Consider the following 20,308-nt stretch of genomic DNA (forward strand, 5'->3'; position numbering starts at 1 on the left):
TAAAACAGTCACCGTTCACTATGGAGCATGCAAGCTATTACAAATCATTAGATCACACAGACTTTGTTCACTACATCCCCAGATATGTTCTCTGTGCATTTTAAAGCATATATTATACATGCTGATATAGGACTGGGCAACAAAAGAGCCTTTAAATCTTCTGTCTGTCATAATTCTGGCTATGAGAGAACAATCAAAACAATGGGCCATGTCAACACACATGAATACCAATGAAATGTGTCTGTGTGCATTAATACACATATTGTCAGCGCTCAGATCCTCTGAGCCTTCTGTTGTCGAGGCTTAAAAGAGACAGCTCTCTCAAAAATATATTTTACATAATTTTTTATGATGCCTTCAGAACTGCTAGAAGGTCCGACCAAAAATAGGTAGGTCAGCCTGACGTAAATAGTCCTATATCGTCACCATACACGAGTGAAAGTCCTGACATAAATTACAGAGGAATATTAATACACAGTGTAAGGATACAAAAGGAGTTTCTGGCCTGCTCAACCCATTGACAAAGCGCGTAAAGCAGTAAAAAAAATATACGAAACTCAATCATTTCTTTATTTCTGAGTCATTCACAATGAAGTACGAATATTCCTTTCCAATTACATTCAGTTCTGTGGAAGGATGATGTGATTTGGGAGAGATATCTGTGAGGGACTGTCCAAGACATTGAAGGACAGCTGGACAATCTCACAACCGAAGCTCAAAGGACCAGGCTAGCATCTCTAAATGATTGACAGCTCCCTCTTTATTGGCGTCTTCCAACACAAGCTGGGCACAGAGTTCAACTCCGCCCACTCGGGCAAAAGCGCTTTGAAACGCGTCGTGAAGCAGGAAGATAAAAAGAAGTAAAATCAATCCGACTGGCCCCTCAATGATGAATCTGGAAAATGCATAACGCTTTGCGTCACATCTAGAACCAACACGAATAATAGATTTTTTAGTTCACATCGCATAAAATCCGTCATTGCATCTATCTGCCGTTGATGTTAATTGGGCTGTTTATTTTTTTATCATGATCATTAAGGTTATGACCATAATAATACGTTTATGCTAAATCCCAGCTGTTGTCACAGACACATCATAACAGTTATGACCAGAAGCCTAAACCATCCCCAAAGCATCTAAAAACAGAGTTCCCTCCCTTTCCACATAAAGAGGTAAACAGCAAAGCCATTAAAAATGTGATACACAAAAATCCTAAGTCACAGATGGTGTAGATTATAAATCAGGCAAATCAGTATGATGCGGTTATATAAATACATTTGAATTTTTCCGTATTCGTGGATTTAAATAGTGAATTTTCAAGCGTCAAAAACACAACTGAAAGCAAGATTTTAACCTTTCCTTAGTCCTTACAAGATCAAAATAAGGAAATAAAAAGAACAAGAGACCAAAAAAAAAAAAATAGCTGCGTTATGTGCAGTATTAAAACGGATGAACACAAGGATGAAATAACTGTGCCACAGCTAGTGCTGACATAGTTAGAAATGAGGAGGAATGTGGCAATGTAAAATTCTCTACATGCTGTTAATATTTTATGAGTGCCCGTTTTTGACACCACGCTGTATATCTCTAATTTGTGTAGCAAGCAGGGAGAGGGAAAGAGTGAGAGAGGGAGAGATAAAAAAAAAAACACAAGAGAACGTGAAGAGAGAGAGAGAGAAAGAGAGAGAGAGAGCAATGTGGTGAAAAAGGAAGTCTGTAGTCAAGGGGTTACTGTAGAAGTGTGAGGAAGAAGAAGAAGACAGAAACCATAGAAAAAGCGGATGGCGGGGAGTTTGCTAGCCGTGCTCCGTGGTACACAAAACATTTGAAATGGCCCATTTAACTGCTCCGTGTTGTAGCTCCATTTGACGGGCCAATTTGCATACTTCATGACGGCTGAAGATGGATGGAGAAGATAAGCGTCATTGAGACAAGCATTTTATCAAGGTTACGCTATCCTCAACACTCTTAACCCCCCCCCCCCCCCCCCCCCCACCTCTTTATCTCGCGCTCGTCCTCAGAATATCAAGTCATGAAGTCACTCACTCAAAGAATATGCTAGAAAAACACAGAGGCAGTCAAATGGCACTGTGAAGAGGAGTCTGATGACAACGGCGTTAAATGACATTTTCATTAAGAATACCGTATGGCCTTCCCAACAAATAAAGCTTCTTGCGTCTAAGGGTGAGAGAAACGGCGACTCTACTAAAACACAGACAGTGGCCTTATCCCCCCAAGAGCCAATACAACCACATACAGTAGAATTAGCTTTAATCAATGAAGCCATATATGAGGAGACAATACCAGAGCTAAAACATCCTCGGGTTCTAAAATGGTTCTTCTCTACGAAATCTGTCTCTGCTGTGTGCATGCAGCAGTGCAGATTTGGAATATGGCGGTCTCAGAGATAGGGCCACGTGCTCTGGATGAAAACGGCTCTTCTAGGACTCAGACTCAGGTAAGAGTAAACGGCACAGACACGTCTGTCCTCCCTCCACCATGTGACTTCAACCATTATTTCAGGGTACTGGTCATAAAACTGATTTGTCAACTGTCTCGAGTCTTGGCACCTGTCATCAAACTCAGAAAGAAGACAGTAGGTCCGCTAGTACACAGTGAAATAAAAGAGGCTACAGACTGACTTGGTACTGTGTTTGTGCTTTTGTAGCTCATTTCTATGCAAGTGCAGGCCTGCACTGTTAAATTACGCACCGATACCGTGTCTAAGTAAATAAGCACATGTGTTGTAAATATTAGTGCCATATAACACTACCCACAATGGTAAAGAAACTCTTTGAAACTGAACTGAAAAACATTTCAATGTTAAAAGTTTTATCCATCAAATTAGCCTAGTTTTGTGTTTAGAAGACGTTTAGAAAAGTGACAGGACATAGATTGAGAACAGGCTGAATATTTTTGGATGTCTAACCTAGATTGTGACCTTTTCCACAGGAAATTCTGATGTGACCTTGTACAACAAAAGCTTCCTCCAAAATTTCCCTCTGCCGTGTCAGCTTAAAGGTGTGTACAAGGACAGTCAAACTGAAATCCTGACCTGGCAAAACGGAGGGGAAAATCACAACCAAAGGGAGACAGAGAACTAGAGGAACATTAACTGACCGTAACTGCGGCTGACTCAGGCTCTTTCTGCACAAAAGACAGGAGGATACAGTGGACAGTGAACGGGTAAAAAAATATTGACTGACACTATTAATATTTCAAAGAGATATTTCGGTCTCTTTTTTTTTTTACCCAAACCTTGCTAAAACCTGTTAGCACTTCAGCTTTTCGCCCTTCTGAGCTAAAAGCTACCCGCCACGGTATCCCGCGCCTGTCCCGGAAAAGTGTCCAAACACACGCTGCTCTTTTGCTTCCAAACATTTGTTTCCTTTCAGGGGGCATGATGCTTCTCGCGCCTCCCTTAAGCAAAAAGAGAGAGAGAGAGGAAGAGAAAAAAAAGAAAAGAAAAATCCGCCATGTGCCCAAAGAACTATTTTTAGATCCAGAGACAGACACCTGAAACATACAACTTACAAGATGGCTAGAGTCGGTGACCACTGAAATCAGGTTTGGTGACCAAAAGAAAGAAAAGTAGTGACGGAATATTTGGAGAGTATCAAATGCGAGATACAAGATCATGTAGGAAAAACACAATGAATTTGTGGATGTGCTTTAGTTTTAGCAGTTCAATTCATCTACCAAATGAGTGTATTGACTAGCAATCTGGCAATACACATCACTGTATCTATGAAGCTGAAATAAACCACTCAGTCTTGATGTAATTAGCAAAAGAAGAGACGCGCCTTTCAGAAAGAGTGGGAAATTAATTTTACTGTGAGAAAAAAAGAGCAAACATAATCACCGCAATGGCTATTGAACTGCTGCCTGTTTTCATATCCTGAATAGACAGAGAAACAGTGAGGCCATTTTAAGTCTGCTCGCATGCAGAAACTGGGCAAGAAAAGAGTAGATTTCATCAAGATCGTTTTGTGAGTCTGTGATGACATCATCGTACCGTGGTCATTTGACATTTGTTTGCTTTCCAGCACTAAAAGGACATGTCAAAAATACAAGAATGACATTTCCGCACATTTGCTCCCTGGCACAAGTCAATCTAAAATGATTTCCTGTCTTGAAATTCACAGAACATGTAAAGACTAGCCGTTATCTGTCTACACTCGGTAGTTTAAAGGCATCAGTATCGTTAGGGTTGAGAAAGGTAGTAAATGTTATTTTCTTGGAAATGTTCACTAAAGTAGGCTTTTTTTCCCTCTCTGACACAATAGGGAGACAGGCAGACATGATGAGAAGCAGTGTCTTATTACTGCCATATATTAGCATGCCTAATTATGAGCGATTTGCATAGACAGGCAATCCTAGCGCGCGTGAGAGAGAGACAGAGACAGAGAGAGAGAGAGAGAGAGAGAGGGAGGGAGGAAGAGATGGAGACAGATAGAGAAAGAAAGGTATTTCAGCCTGAGGAAACCTGAGGAGACCTTTTAAAGTGACTATAATCCTATCCTCTGCCCAACATTAAAACACCCAGCTATTAATTTCAAACCAACATGCGATAAAAAGAAACAAACAAACAAAAAAAAACAATACAAGGAATGCCATTATTAGTTATAGCTGTGTTTATAAAAATAAAATCAGGATGGGCAGACTTCCCAGCGTGTCTAGAATCTGTAAAATAACCATAAATTTAAGGACAGTGTTATTGCTTAGGGACAGCAATATTTCCTGTAATACTGCTCTCTTACATTATGTTCAAACACATGCGTTATTTCACACGTAGCAAATAATTCACCTATAGCACAATATGGGCCTATAGGTTAATCTTTTAGTGGTAGATGAATTAATATGTAAAAACACAGCACATAGAGAGGCTGGTGGCACATTCAAAATATCTAGATTTCACATTGTGCACCTCTGTGTGCTGTCACTTGATTTAAAAGATGAAAGGCTCGCTGTGTTGAAAGACTGTTGACAAAGCAGCAGCAGTATAAACAGTGTCTGTGAGACTGTGGTAAAAAGGATCTCAGAGCAGTATCAAACGCAGATGCCTAGCTGCTAGCCCGGGTTTCATTATGCCGTGAGATGCAGGTGCTCGATGATGCTTGCCTGGTGGGGTTTTTTTTTTTTTCCCCCCTTCTGTTGTACCCATCCGACAGCATAAGGTGCTTCTCTTCTTTCCCAGTAATGGCAGTAAAAAGAACAAAGGAACTGCTCCCTCTATCACTGGAAAACCTACTCGGCTGGCAATTGGGCATAATGCATAGATGCCGCAGCACATGGCAACCCGGCGTTTTACTGTAGCGCATTTGGAGGGTAAGCGCAACACGGAGGAAGGATAACAGGGCTGCTTCAGGTTTCGGGAGCAGGAAGCAATATACACACGCGTACACATGTCAAAAAGTCTCCAACATGCACTGTGCTGTGTTAAATATCTGATGTAAATGACAGGGGAAAAAATCAATCATAATTGTAATGGGGTCTGATGTCGAAAGAGGAGCGGGTTGCGGCGGGGGGGTGTTGGGGGGGGTACACAGCGTGACACAGAGAGGAGAAGAGAGAAGTCCGCCACGGCTGGAAGGGAGTGATGTATGAAGGAGGTGGATGAGAGGTGAAAAGCGTAGCGAGACGGACGGGAAGAGGTGGGGGGTGGGGGGGTGGATGTTGAGTTGAGGGGGTGTGTTCATGCAGAGCTGCCAGACTCCTGAGGGCCCAGGGCAAAAGTGGAATAAATGTTGATTGGTGTTGATTTTGTCCGACGAGCACCCAGCAACTGACGGTGGGACTAAGCTACAGCGAAAGGGAACCATTAATCTTGGTCTGGTTTAAGTAGTGTATATTAATTTGTGTCATTTCCACTATGTGGAGAGAGGCCTCTCCCTCTCTCTACCTCTTAGTCTCTCTCTCTCTCCCTCCCTCTCTCTCTCTCTCTCTCTCTCTCTCTTTCTCTCGAGGCAGTTCTTCCATGTGCGCTCAGAAGCCTAGAGTGCGGGTATGGAACAGTGGGGGAGCAGGGAGGAAATGAGATTCCGAAACCCGGCATTAAGGAAAATGAACTCCTACGGGGTTGGTATGGCAACTGCATATTCACAAGAGGCGCTGTTCGTGTTCGCTTTAATGTACACGTGCCAAATTTACAGATTTGATTAAATTCGTAACATATTAAGGAAGCTGACAAGGAAAAAAAAGGAGTGGGCAGAGAGGGTGTCGCACACCTACCCCGAATTTTTATAAAAAAGACTGTTGAAGATTTATTAAAGAAGGCATTCAAGACATGCAAATCCAATGATAAAATCTACAGCCTCTGTAGGAACACTGGGTCTTGCTAATGCAGAAGACACAAGTCAATGACTCACAGCTGCCAAAACTGATATCAACCCTGTCAGCACTGCAGTAGCTAAACTAAACCTGTTCTTATCCTCATTTGTAGGTGCATAAGGAACTGTTAAGTCCCAAATAATCTATATGACAAAGAGCAGGTTTGTCAATTCTGTGACAGCATGAGAACAAAGGAAGACACCATACAGCGATATGGACAAATGCACGAACACATATGTGCACCCACTTGCGCTTACTCACACACGCACATACACACACACTCACTCTCTCTCTCTCTCTCTCTCTCTCACACACACACACACACACACACACATAGAAAATATTTCCAAGCACTGCTGATGAAGTGGTCTCAAGAATAAGCATGATAGCTTTAGACAGTCACTCCAGCTAGATGAATTCCACAGCAAACCTGATGTCATAGTTAATTACCAAATAGCATCACCGCTAAATTCCTGCAATTAAGCACCTTAATATGATTAACATGTCTCAATTAGACCACTGACAATTTGCATAATTCATAATGTGACATAACAGTTCTCTGGTGAATACTTGGTGATAGCAAACACTAAATACACACTGTCAGTCCTAAAATCCCCGTCCATTCTTACTATAATACTAATCAATAATTGTACTTAATACCAAAATAGCTGGAAAATTCACAAAACCATGTGCCAAAAATGCAAAAGTGTCATTTTTGTTTTGTATTTTGACTGTATACAATAACTGCTCCTGGATTACACTGAAATTTAAGCTTTAGTATTTTCATGGTGTTGATTTTTAGCCAGTAAGTCGTGGGTTATGACTTACTAGCTCATTAGATTAGCTTTATGTTGCTTTGCTCTTGTCCTCTCGGGGGTCTGTTACACTGGTGTTTGACAATGGTTACAATAGTGGACAGAAAGGTCTCAGACATTAGCTAGCATCGATATTCTGCCTGCTAAATGCCACCTCAGGTGAACCTGAACACGCAAATCTGGTTCATGACGCAATACGCACTCGCGTTGAGTCAACATCTACCATAACTGCGCTGACAGGATGCTAAATAAACTGCCACAGGCTGGCAGTTCCCATCAGTATGGCTAAATGCCAGACCACCACTCTCTGTTTTCAGATTTCAGACTCCAAACATAACAGACTACGTAAGACACCCTTCTAACATATTTATTCACATTTTCATATTGTGCAATAAAAAGCTAAACTGTGTAGCTAGACTTTGGTATGGTCTCTTTTAAGTTAAAGCATGTATCATAGCATATGTGATCCAAAAACAAAGGAAAATAGAGTTGTTACTGACTTAGCAATCTACTTTTGGTTTCTGTCGTGATTTCTGAAGGGTAAAATGCCCACCAGTGTTTTCACGATGGGACAGAGAAGTGGAGAGAATCATTTAGCCTGACGGTAATGAAGTGTTCACTGTAGGTGGATTTAGCGGCCATCACACTCTTTAGCAGTCTCGTCAGACGGGAGACGGTCCCTGTTCGAACGGATCGACGCACCGCCGCGTGCGACTGCGTGGCTGCAGCCAACAGAGCCTTCTGTAATCTGATCTCTGCCTCATTTCACCCATGTCAAATACTGCACCGCTGCCCCTTTCTCACCCCATTTTCACCCTTCAAAAAAAAATAACATTACATCACTCCTACAGTCATTTTTTTTTTTTTTTTTTTATAAACAGCCGTCCCCTCGGGCGTGAAACCTTACACTATTCAAACATAAGCACTGAGAAAACTGGCCTTTTGTTGAGGTTTGGCAGTGAAAAGAAAAAGAAAAAAAATCTAAATGTGACACATTTAGTAAATGCCACTCCAGAGGATTTGTGAGGTTTGACAGAAGTTTATGCGGTTTAGATTGATAACGGTCGAGGGATGTTTACAAGGAGAAAATCAGTTCTTTGTCAGCTTCATTCCTGTCATGCTTTTGTTTATAAAAAAAAAAGTCATTCTGCGCAGTCAAAAACCAAAACACATCATTTACTGATTGTGATTTAAAGCAAAAAGTATATATACATATGAAAGTTTTAAACATTTTAGTTAAGTGGAGATGAAGTGAATGACTCAAATGTCAAAATGTAGATTAACTATCCAAAGGCAACGTATTAAAACTGTGAAACTGCAAGTTATGATGTGAAGGTACAAGTTAAGGTTGATTTAGACAGCATTTAAAAATGTGACAGGCGTAACTCCCCAGCAACAGCAGTTTGTGCTGCCACTATTTCTCTCTCATAGTTAAAGTTCAAGGTAGTGTCAAAGAACAGTCTGTTACATTAGGCAATTGGTTGTCGTGACACCATTCTTAACTGCCTGGAGATCCAAGCATTGAAATACCTTTGAGACTGGTTACTGTGTGTCAGTGAACTGAGACACATGAAAGAAAAAAAAAAAAAAAAAAGCGAAAATCAGATTTTTCTTTTTCCATTTCATCTGCAGACTGGGTTATGTCACTTGTGTACAGAGCGAAGACAGAACAATGAAAAAAAAAAAAAAATGTTTGTATTGTGTTAAGTCTCTGTGACGCTGTGAGACAGAGGTCGAATTGTTTGAGGATATTTTTGGAAAGTCAAACCGTGCCAGGACGTAGTCTAACAGGACTCTGGCTTGGTGTTCCACAGAGGTGTGGAGAGGCCCTGACAAAACACAGTGATTGTTTTAGAAGCTGACCTTCTCAAAGCCTTTCTAACACTCTAACCACATAACCACTACATAATACGAGGCTGTAGCATTCATGTTAGTGAGAGCACTGTCCTCAGATACTTTTCTGAGGCAGATGAAATAAAGCCTCAGTGGCAGAATGGTGCGTTATAAATTAATCTGGAAGGGAAATCTCAGCCATCAGGAATGGATGTCTGCAAAGAAAATCTTTCAGCAATGCGTACAATTCAGGCAGGGAAAAGCATACACGTATGTAATGGATATGAACATTTATACATTATTACAAATTAATGAGGTAATTATACAAGTACTATTCACACAGACATGAATTCACACACACGCACGTGCACGCGCACACACGCACACACACACACACTCACCGCTCACACACACACACACTCACACTCTCTCTCTCTCTCTCTCTCTCTTTCTCTCTTTCCCTCTTTCTCTCTGTCTCAGTCTCACGCACGCACACACATGTACACATGCACGCACACACGCACACACGCAGACAGACAGACAGACAGGCGCACACGCACACGCACACATACACACACACACACACACACACAAACACACACACACACACACACACACACACAAGACAGAGAGCCTTTGCAAACTAACATTCCTTTCTTTGAGATGAAGGAGAAAGCCAGTCTGGAATGAAAGTATGCAGTCAAAAGCGTCAAGGAAAAAAGACAACAGCACGTACACTTGAAAGTTAAAAAGGCGCCTTAAATAAAATTCCTTCCCTCCGCTCTCACTTCTCCAGAAAAATCAGAACAATGTGTTTGTTTACGTGTCTTTGCATTTGCGTATTTCCTTTGCTACAAATCACTAGTTGCATCACAGCAATAACACAGTGAAGGTTCAAGTTTCGCCTATAGCCCACATGTTGACTCCTAGACATACATTCAAGGGATGGTCAAAGACAAATAACAACAACAACAACAACAACCACCAATCTCATGGACTTATGCCTAGGAGCATTGTCATAACAACCTGAGACACTATATACTGGTCAAAGAAGCCACTATCAGTAGTCATAGAGAATGGTCAACGGTAGTCAAGCAGTGAACATTTTTCAATGAAATGCGGTCTGAGGATCTAAAACACTGTTAAGCCAAAATCATAAAACGTATTCGCAATTTTCTTAACATTTATTAAAATTTTACTTTTATAAAAAAAAAAATGATCAACTGCTGAACATTACTCAATACTGTACACTACCATTTTCCATTCAGCAGTTTACAGTTTTATATATACACATATATACTTATATCAACCATAATTTACCATTAGTTAATTTAACCGCTCCAGCACATACTTCTTATTAGTAAGTATTTATTGAAAAGACTGTTAAATGTTTATAAAAATGTGTACATTTACATTCAGAACAAGAATTAGTTTGTCTACACTGAAAGATACCCATTTTATCCCAAGCATAAGTAGTTATTGGAGGTTTTTTTGTTTGTTTGTTTATTTTGTTTTTTGCTTGTTTGTATGGGTTTTTTTGTTTGTTTGTTTTAAATAACCATACACAACATATACAAAACATTATACAAAAAAGGCCTGCTGCATTTCTTTTATGTGTGGAAAAGTCCTTTTGAAGACAGTGTATTGGAGTCCATAGCTCCAGACAAAGTATTTCTGTCTAGCTGGCTGACTTACATGACTGTAACATCAACACTGTTACCAGTTAGAGACCTTCATACTAAACATTCGCTCATACACACGGAGAAAAGACAAGAAAACTTATCAAACAACACATTTCATTTTCATTTTCATGGTTTCAGAGCTCTTCTGACACTGAATAGAGGATTAATAGAATATGTGCTAATTTTTCTGAAAAAGGAATTTAAATGTATCTCAGTAATATGGAAAAGGTAAACATTAAAAGAATTATTTGCAATAAATTATCTTGCCTGAATTAAGTATTTCTTCTTATCTAAGATTAATATTCACCAAAGTTGTATTACTGAATTATTTATATACTTTAGCCAATATTAAGCAAAGTATAAATTGTTGTTCTTTCACTGAAAGAAAGTCGTATCACTATTAAGTAAATTATGATGTTTTCACATAAAAATATAAATTTGAATTTATTTGGATTCCCAGAGTAAACCATAAGTCAAGTGTATCGGCACGGCCGCGCTAACATGTCCTGTGTGTTTATGCACGTACTGTTTGAAAAAAAATGACAGAACCTGTTGTGAAATGAGAGCTGATTCGCCGAGGTGTTTTCACTCATTCTGCACTACTGCATCAGGTCTTCACTTCTTAACTAAAAGGTCAGCCTTAAGACACCTTGAAAAAGTTTATTCACTCACTCATTTGTTTGGTTTGCTAGGGCACAAAGGTATGATGTCCAACACGTGGACACACTGTTGCTTCTTTCAAAACTACATTTGAGAGCCATGCTAGAGCAGGAAAGCCTTGTAGAAAACAGCGAGTCTACCCAGCCTACTATTACAGAATGCTGGTGATCAAGAAATAACCGACATGGTGAAAAAAAAGATCCTGAATGTGGAGATCTGAAGACAAATCCACCTTGTCTGTTAAACACAAACAATCTTTAGATGATCATGCACTTTTTGTTTTTTTGTTTTTTTTTTAAAACTCTGACTAAAACACAGATCAACGAGATATGTTTAAAGAGACTGTTAGTTTAAGACTGATCAAGCGAAGTGTAAGTTCAATCAGAGAAAATATTGCTAGAACTATAATCAAAACAAAGGTCTGTTAAGGAGCAGGCAATGGGATTCCCCTAAAGACTTTTTCAACCAGCAACAGAAGGGCAGCCAAACTAAACAAATGCTTTTCTCCACAGTGATGGCAAAAAACAAACACAACTCCAACCTGAAGGCTTCTCAAGACCTAAAAACTAACAGCAGGCGCGTTTTAGCAGCATATTCCTCGGGTAGAACAGGTATGTTAGGAACAAATAAGATGTACAAAACTATAGAGAAAAAAAAGATGTTTATTTTGAAATTTGAAATTATTAAAAAAAAAAAAAAAAAAAAACCAGAGGAAGAGCGGTCTGGAGAAGGTCCATGTCACTGTGTGCTTCATGTGAGCTCGAACTTTGGATGAACTCACAGAAACACTAGGGAGTCAGAACTCCACGCATAGCTATGTCACTCCCCCTCAACACACACTAAAAAAAAAAAAAAAAAAAAAAAAGCCCCACGCTGGACAACAACAAAAAGGAGACTGCCGGCAGGCCTCAAAAAGCACCCCCTCCTCACCCCCTTCTTACTTTCCACAGACTATAGCCAATCCAGGGCAAACTACATGGGGCAGAGGGGTTGCAGCAGGGGAATGGGAACTTCAATGAAAACATCATACAGAGGCAGTATCGCAAGCAACGGGGGGAGAATGAAGCAGCGAGATGCTAGCAGCCACCCATCGCTTTCCACAGCTGTGAGATAGCAGCCAGAGAGACTCTGAAGATAATGAAAAAGATATCTCCCTTTATCCTTGATCTATTCCATTTTATTTCACGCACTAATGACTGTGAAACACGCCGGAACCGTTTCCACATCAAACCACACTGCGATAGCGTCTCAATATCTTACGAGTGCAAATTTAGTGCAGTCCTTCTCTTTTGACAGTGGAAATAAAGAGAGGAATATAAAGGCAGTCGTTCCGAACGGTGCTAAATTATATCTGTGCCCGTTCCGAAAATCTGAGGGAGGGAAAAAAAAAAAAAAGAAAAAAAGCAAGAGGTTTAGAGAGATGACTTATGCATTCACAACACAGTGTCAACGTGCCTGCAGTTGGTGCAATTATTTTAGCGACACTTTCACACAAAACAAATAGGAGGACACAAGTAAAGTAAATGAGATGTACCCTCTCAGTCTTGACAACCCACACACACACACACGCACACACACACACACACATATACACACAAATTCATACAACCTGGAAAATTTGTAACACGTTGTAATTTTTCTGAACACAGTCTATCATCTTTGAACACGAAAAATCTTAAAAAAAGGTTGGGGTTTTTTTGCTAGCTCTATTGATAAGAGCTTTTGATAAAGTATTGCACATTTTCCCTGAAGTGGAATAAACCTAAATTACAGAGCTTGGGTAAAAAAAAAAAAAAAGCTGGCAAGTAGAAAGATAGGGATGTTTACTGAGTTTGCTGTTCCACTCCTCCAAAGGTGAAGCTGTCTAAACCCTGAGAAACATTTTTGATATTCACATACCTGATCCTCAGCACTACTAAACACAGCATATCCAATGTAAATATGACTAAATTACAAAATTTTGAGTGGGGCTAAGTCCCTGCAAAAAAATTCTCGGTTGAACTTAGTAAGATGTTGATGTCCAAATAACAGTGCATTTGTAATTTAAATCCAGCAATACCCTAGTAGAGCCCTGCAAATGTCTACCAATACAAACTGCATTTATCAGTTTCTTATTATCTGAAAAAGTACAGCCTTACAATATACATTACTGTGTACATCTATACAAATTACACTGTACTTGTGTATGTAATTATTACATAGCTATACACACGTAGTTATTTGGTACACTTAATACTTATTGAGCCCTAGTCCTCCAATAAAAAATGACCAGTAAAGTACAGTCTTAAGAAATATGATGCACCGGCCAAATTTCATATCGCTGTCATGACTAGTTTGAGAATATCAACCATTGTATTCTGGTCGATTGCAGTATTGTTATTTTGCAGAGGCCATGAAGTGTCATTAAACAGTTTTTACACTTGTTGAAAAATGGTCCATTGTGTTTTCTAAACGACATACTTTCATTTCATTGAACTCACAAACAAGACGACTGTGCGCAAAAACACACCTCAAATACAAGTCAGACCAGACTGTGTGACTTGGCATTGCGAAAAAAGTGTAACCCGTGCGCTGGCTACAATGTGGAATTAAACGCAAATTACCTGTTTTTTCTTTGATTTCACACAAGACGTTGAAGAGAGCTGGCTTCATTCTATGACAATTCAATGCGTGTTTCCTAAAAGAAAAGAAAGGGGCGTTTTAGACGTACACATTGTCATGGCCTTCTGAATGCGCGGCTCATATAATTTATTTCGAGCCGTTGTTTATGAGACTGCATGACGCAGGAAATTAAATATCAAGATTTTACGTTTCACTTAATACTTTCAATGAGAGAGAGAAATTTAGACACACGGAATACAGTACACATTTCACTTAGTTAATATTCCAATAATAAATCATAAAAATTAAAGACTTTAAATGTCACGCAGCAAAATATGAACCTTTGTATTTGTTAATATATCTCTTTACCTGTCTGCGCCGATACCATTTCACTGAATTTTCTTATTTCGCCTTTCTGGCTTAATTTCGGAAACATAGCCTACTCTTTATCGACACGTGTACTCCATCGTTCACGATTTATTGATGTTCTTCCTCTTCCCAACAATGTTATGTTCTTGCGTTTACATTATTAATGTTGTTGTTATTAAATATTTTGTGATGTAACTTTTCTGTTTTCAGCACTGCTATTCTGTTTGTCTCTCAAGTGATATATACCGGTAAATTTAACCTATTAATTCAAATATTTATGAATGGAGCAAAATTAACTTCAATATATTCGCCTCACCGAAATTACCTGAAAGACTATATCTACGTTCTTTGGCTAGCTCCTAGAAACACTGTAACTTAGGCGTTAAAAAGCACGTGTGTCATCTCGGACCGCTGCCCGTTGCTGTTGTCAGACAAATCATGTCCCGTTTATTGTTTATTTCTATCGACATGAAGTGGGGATTATGTGTCAGAAAGTACAATGATGTTGTCTATCGCCTGCCACAGTTGCCAAACCCTGCCTGTACTAACTCAAGGAGCATGCGTTTTGACACATTGACAACAGAAATTATGTTACCGGTCAATTTGCGGTTGGTTCTTTTGTCAATAAACTGACAAGGAGGCCAAGACTGTACGCAGTAACACTATTAGTTGTCATAATAGAAAATATCCATTTGGCAATATTTGACTGCAGCCTGCGAATATAATACATTTTTAGTTTACTCCTGACATTTGCTTTAGGCTGCAGGTGAATTAAACCACTGCACAAATCTGATCTTCACTGACATAACTAACAGGAAAGTGCATGTGTCGAGAAACTGTATATTACATTTTTGTTTCAAACTCTGATACAGCAGTGAATAATTGTCAGTACTGGCGACATTAAGCTTATTATTCAAAACAAGTTCAACATTCAAATGCAAAATGACATTTCGTATAACAACAACAAAAAATCTTTTCACAGTAACTCAGAAGTGTATAGAGCACATCATTGGCATCTTACCTGGCCTGAGCCTCGTCTAGACTTTGATCTGTGATGGTCATAATTTGCTGTAAAATGTCTCCAATGTCCTGTTTTCTTCCGTCACCGTCTGTTCCTCCGCTGCTCTCTTGCATGTGCTGAGGCAGGCCGGGGTGTCCAGCCATCCCTACTCCAGCGTGAGAGTGCATCAACCGGGGCTGCTCGTCCATTTCGGTTGCTCGAATTCTCTACTCCTCTTCCGTTTCACCGTTTCACTTCTCCTTCGAACTAACGTAAAAGAATATTCGTAGAAATGGGTCCGAAGCGTTGCTATGTCCCCGCGTATCCACCCCGAGCACGCACTGGATATTCTCGGTGACCACAGTCACAGTTGGAAGAGAAAAGGCGCAACCGTTTCTCGTCTTCTTTTCCAGCTGGTCTTCAGCTGAATATGAAATCTGATCTGAAGCAGTCTACTGCCTTGACCCACTACTGCCCGTGTGCAGCAGCATAAGCGGACTTCAACTGTAAATTCAAGTGTGCGTGTTGTTCTGTTTTAGTTATGGCGAACTGTTCTCCGACAAGACAACTAATCATCCGAGAAGCAGTGCTTGGTCGGAGGTTTGGATTTGCGCGTAGCTTATTTCGACCAGTTTCTCTTTGCTTGTATTACGCGTAGACCTAACAGCGCATAGCGAGACTATGAAGGCTTAGCTCCACCCGCACAACATGATTGGAAGCGGGAACCATTTAGCTCCTCCTTGAAATGCTTCTCATGAAACGTCAATCACTGCACAAGGAAGGTGGAGCGCGGGAACAGGCTTCAATACGCGATGTGCTGTAACACTGAGGAATGGCAACTGCGGTGATGGATCTTACCTGAACTCCAAATAAATAATTTTCTCTGACGTGGGAGGTCTGCTTCAGTGTCCCCTTCTGACCAGAGGAAGACCTCCATTTTCTCTCCAGTACTCTATCTAATTTCCGAGCTGGTTGCCAAAGAATAGATTTATCCCATGGGTGGTATATGACTTCCAATCAAAACAATCGACTTTCCTTTCATTTATTAAAGTTATTACGAAGATAATGTGCTTAATTCAAGAGTAACGACTAAAGAATCCACCTACCACGTAGCGATAGAAGAGATCAGGTTGAAAAATGTCAAATAATATTTCATTTTAATGTCCACTCTGCATATTTTAAACCACTGCAATACAATATCTCATTTAAAGCCATGAAATGAAACACAGCACTTCCTCTTTGCTGTGCACAATGTGTTTTTGTGTTTGTCTTGATGTGTGTGTGTGTGTGTGTGTGTGTGTGTGAGGGGGGGGGGGGGTTATCAGTTGAATAGTGTGTTTGAACAGGGGTTTATTTTAGAGGCTTATGCAGTAGAAGATTTTTTCAGGTATGCTGGAGAGCCATGCTTCACTGGGTTTCATTGGGTCTTCCTAATGTAAACCGGTGACCCATAGAGCGCAGCCATGCAGTAGTGCCCGAGTGTGTCTGTCCAGGCTGAAAGTGTCCTTCAGGCACAAAGGAGCTCTCCCACTCCACTGCTCCTCTCTGCCACGGGAGACACAGAGATGCCGCCAGTCACTGAAGCTTCCATGATTGAGATGTGTCCGTCTGGACCCATTGCGCTGGCTAGAAATGATTGAAATCAAAGTCCTGTGGTGTGCAAAACTGACTACGGATGACAAAGTTGACCAGTTTGATGTGAGTGTTGTACAGGCTGAATATGGAGAAATTAAGAGAGAGAAAATGAGAGATGGAGACAGCTGCAAGAGGAGAATAATGTTAGAGTCATGTACGCGTTCTATTGCCCTTAAGATTGTTCTGATTAGTGTTCTTTTCCATTCTTAACGCTCAACACCAGACTCACATACAGTGAATACTGGAGAGCGCATCTGATTACTGATAATTAGCTGTAAATCTGGGCTTGTATGACATTATGTTGCGCTGTTCCTAGGATGTTTATTATGCTCAAAATGTGAAATCAAAAAGCAGAGGACGAATTTGTTAAATAAACAAATAAATTGGAATCCTGCTTTCATATACTTTGTAAAAGAAACTTCTGAGATGGCGACCAATAAGGCTATTGTCAAGACGCATTTAAAATTCTTTTATAAATATTCAAACACATTCATGATGTGCTCTGGTATGTTCTAATACGATCAGTTGTTGAACACCCTCTCTCTCTCTCTCTCTCTCTCTCTCAGGTGAGACAGCACTTTTGTCCCAAACCTTGCTACCTTTCCTCTGTTTGGCTTTGTGAAGGAGAGGCTATGTAACTGCAGGCAGAGAGAGACGGTGTGTTAAGTGGGTGGGAGGATGCAGTGGGACTGTAAAACTGGGTGTGCCATGTGTCCTTGCCATCTGCTAAGTGTTAGTGTAATGAGAGTACCTGAGGGGGTCTGCACTTCAGCAGCCATCCTTACACTACCCAAAACATCTGCCCAATTCTCTCCTCTGCCAGGACATTTGGAAATCTAAATATGCTCCCCTGTATTAGAAAAAAAAAAAAAAAAAGACTTTCCACAGAGCGCAGTTTGGACACCAACAATGTCCTTGGTGTATTATCTGTCCAGGATTTCATGTTCTTCATTTCTGAAATCTTTCCACGTTCGGCAAAGCACCAACTATTCAATTATTCTAAGGAGCAAAAGATAGAAGCTGATAAAAACCCATTACTATTGCATGGCTGTATTCGAGATTATAAAATAAAACACCACAGTCTTTTATCACGCACTAGAAAGAAAGAATAATCTTAGAAATTTGATCAAAGCAGATACACTTTTTGTGGGAACCAACACTCGATGTGTTGTAGATGCAATGTACTGATGGTTATCTACTCAAATGAAATGAATACAGAGTGTGCTATCGTTGCTTTTCATTTTAGCATTCGATAAGATTCAATATTACCATGCTAATGTGAAATCATATAATATGGTCATAGGTATTCAAAGTAACAATGGCCTATTTGAACAACTCTGACAAATATAGCACCACAGTGAAGGAAGAACAGCACTTCAAGAACTGTTACTGAGAGGAGAACAAAAGATTCATACTGTAAATTCCTCATGTTGAGGAAACATTCTGAAACACTTTTATTTTAATGAATTTACATAAACAGAGGTATATTAAAAAGAGGAATGCTTTGCCTCAAAATGATCCAAAAAAGATTTCAATTCACCTACACAGAACACTGAATACTTTGTAAACTTTAATTATGAATGACATGTCATATGCGACTTTAATTTTGAAGTACCATACATTGTGCAGTTTAATATATGTGTACCTTGTCAGTTATGTGAGTTTTGACTATGTTTATGCATTACACTTCCTGTCCAACTTTTAGCCCTTTTATTCAAGTGATGCATATTGGGTCATAATTTAATATTTTAATAGTATAATATATTACAAAACACCCAACAAAACAATGACATATTACTCAGGATAGAACAAAAGTTTGAATAAAAGCATGAATTAATAAAGTCGTATATCACTGTTCTCATCAATGAAAGAGCTTTACTGCAATCACTTAATACATCACCCAGGAGATACTGGTGTAAACACACATACACACACATACACGCACACACAGACCACAAGCCTATCCACCCTGTAGCTCTAATGTGAGGAGTGTGTGTTGTGTTCTGTTGTGACCATGAGCGAATTGGAGCTGACAGTGAATGCCGTCAGTGGTGGATCAGTTGACTGTCTTGAGTGCTAAAGACAGGGTTCTGTCTTCTGTGCCGTGGGCCATTGCCTATGACGATGAAGCCATGCACACGAAGCCAAGCTTTCACTCCCATCCGCTTCGGGCCTGTTCCTGAGATGGGTGTGAACCTTAATGATTTGCATCACTTTTTTCAGATTGTATTTGTATTGCTTTAGTTTGTCCCCTGTCTGTGTTTTCTGTTAAAATAATATTCAACTATAGGCTCGCTCTCTCTCTCTCTCTCTCTCTCTCTCTCTCTCTCTCTCTCCCTCTTTGTTTTATTCCCATTCCACACAATTATATCTTGCAATTACAGAAAAACATAGTAAAAAAGATATTAGAAAACAGATTCTAATTCAGTTTCTGTTATTAACAGATCGTAAATACGTAAAATAATGTTTTAAAAAATCAACTGGCAAATCAAAGAAACAATATCAGCCCTATTATAATGCTCAAAGGTCATTATACGTCATTACATGTTCCTTTCCTGAGGTTACAAAGAAATCACTGAACTCAAGAATCGATAAACCAATAAGGTGGATGACTCATCTGTCAACGCTAACAAGCAGCGCGCACGTGTGTGTGTGTGTGTGTGTGTGTGTGTGTGTGGGTGTATGTGTGTGTGTGTGTGTGTGTGTGTCTGTGTCTGTGTCTGTGTGTGTGCAAGCAAGTGTGTGTTGAGTCCTCTCCTAGCTATGAGCTTGTTACTGGCTTGAGTTTAGAAACAGGGAAATTAAAAGTGCTTCTTTACAGCATGAAATCATGAGTGAGAATTTATAATAAACAGAAAAAGAAAAAATATAAAATAGAGTGTTTAAGTGCATTACAGGTTATTAAGCACGAACTAGGTTTTCAATATTTTAATTCACAGTTTGCACCTGGTTTCCAAACTAAACAACTGTGATCACATTTTAATAAACATGTCAGAAGATAACTATTTAGATTTAGATGGGGGAAAAAGCAGCACTTCCCACAAATCATCACATGGTGCTGTGGTGTTTTAAAGAAAACTACCTCATGGTCAGTTACTGTCAGACAAACTTGGACTAGGGCTGACAAACATAGTGTTCTCCCACCTAATGAACCTCCCAATCAGCACTAAAACTCAACCTCAACATCAATTCTGTCAACAAAATGAGCTTCTTGACAGTATATTGAGGTTCATATCTTGTTTTTTCATCTAGCCATGAAGAGGAAGCTGGGAAGCCTGATAAGGACACTGATTCCCAGAGCTGCTGTACGGAGAACAGGGAGAACTCTGAACCAGTCTATGTGGAGACAGTGGACCACATTTGAAAGCAGAGCCTGAATGGAT

General features: G+C 39.9%; 1 protein-coding gene across 3 annotated transcripts in view; it reads right to left on the minus strand.

The window, feature by feature from the left end:
- pbx1b (pre-B-cell leukemia homeobox 1b) overlaps nucleotides 1-15,577 on the minus strand; it is a 52,706-nt gene extending 37,129 nt beyond the window's left edge. For all 3 annotated transcript variants that reach the window (XM_030791397.1, XM_030791396.1, XM_030791398.1), the window contains exons 1-2: nucleotides 15,312-15,577; nucleotides 13,924-13,997 (exon numbers count right to left, since the gene is read on the minus strand). In XM_030791397.1, coding sequence (XP_030647257.1) covers nucleotides 13,924-13,997; nucleotides 15,312-15,499 — 262 coding nt within the window. In that variant the 5' untranslated portion in view covers nucleotides 15,500-15,577. The remainder of the gene's footprint in view (nucleotides 1-13,923; nucleotides 13,998-15,311) is intronic.
- Between the last annotated feature and the right edge of the window lie 4,731 nt (nucleotides 15,578-20,308).

The sequence above is a fragment of the Chanos chanos genome, chromosome 14 (genome assembly GCF_902362185.1).
Source record: "Chanos chanos chromosome 14, fChaCha1.1, whole genome shotgun sequence".
Lineage (NCBI taxonomy): Eukaryota > Metazoa > Chordata > Actinopteri > Gonorynchiformes > Chanidae > Chanos > Chanos chanos.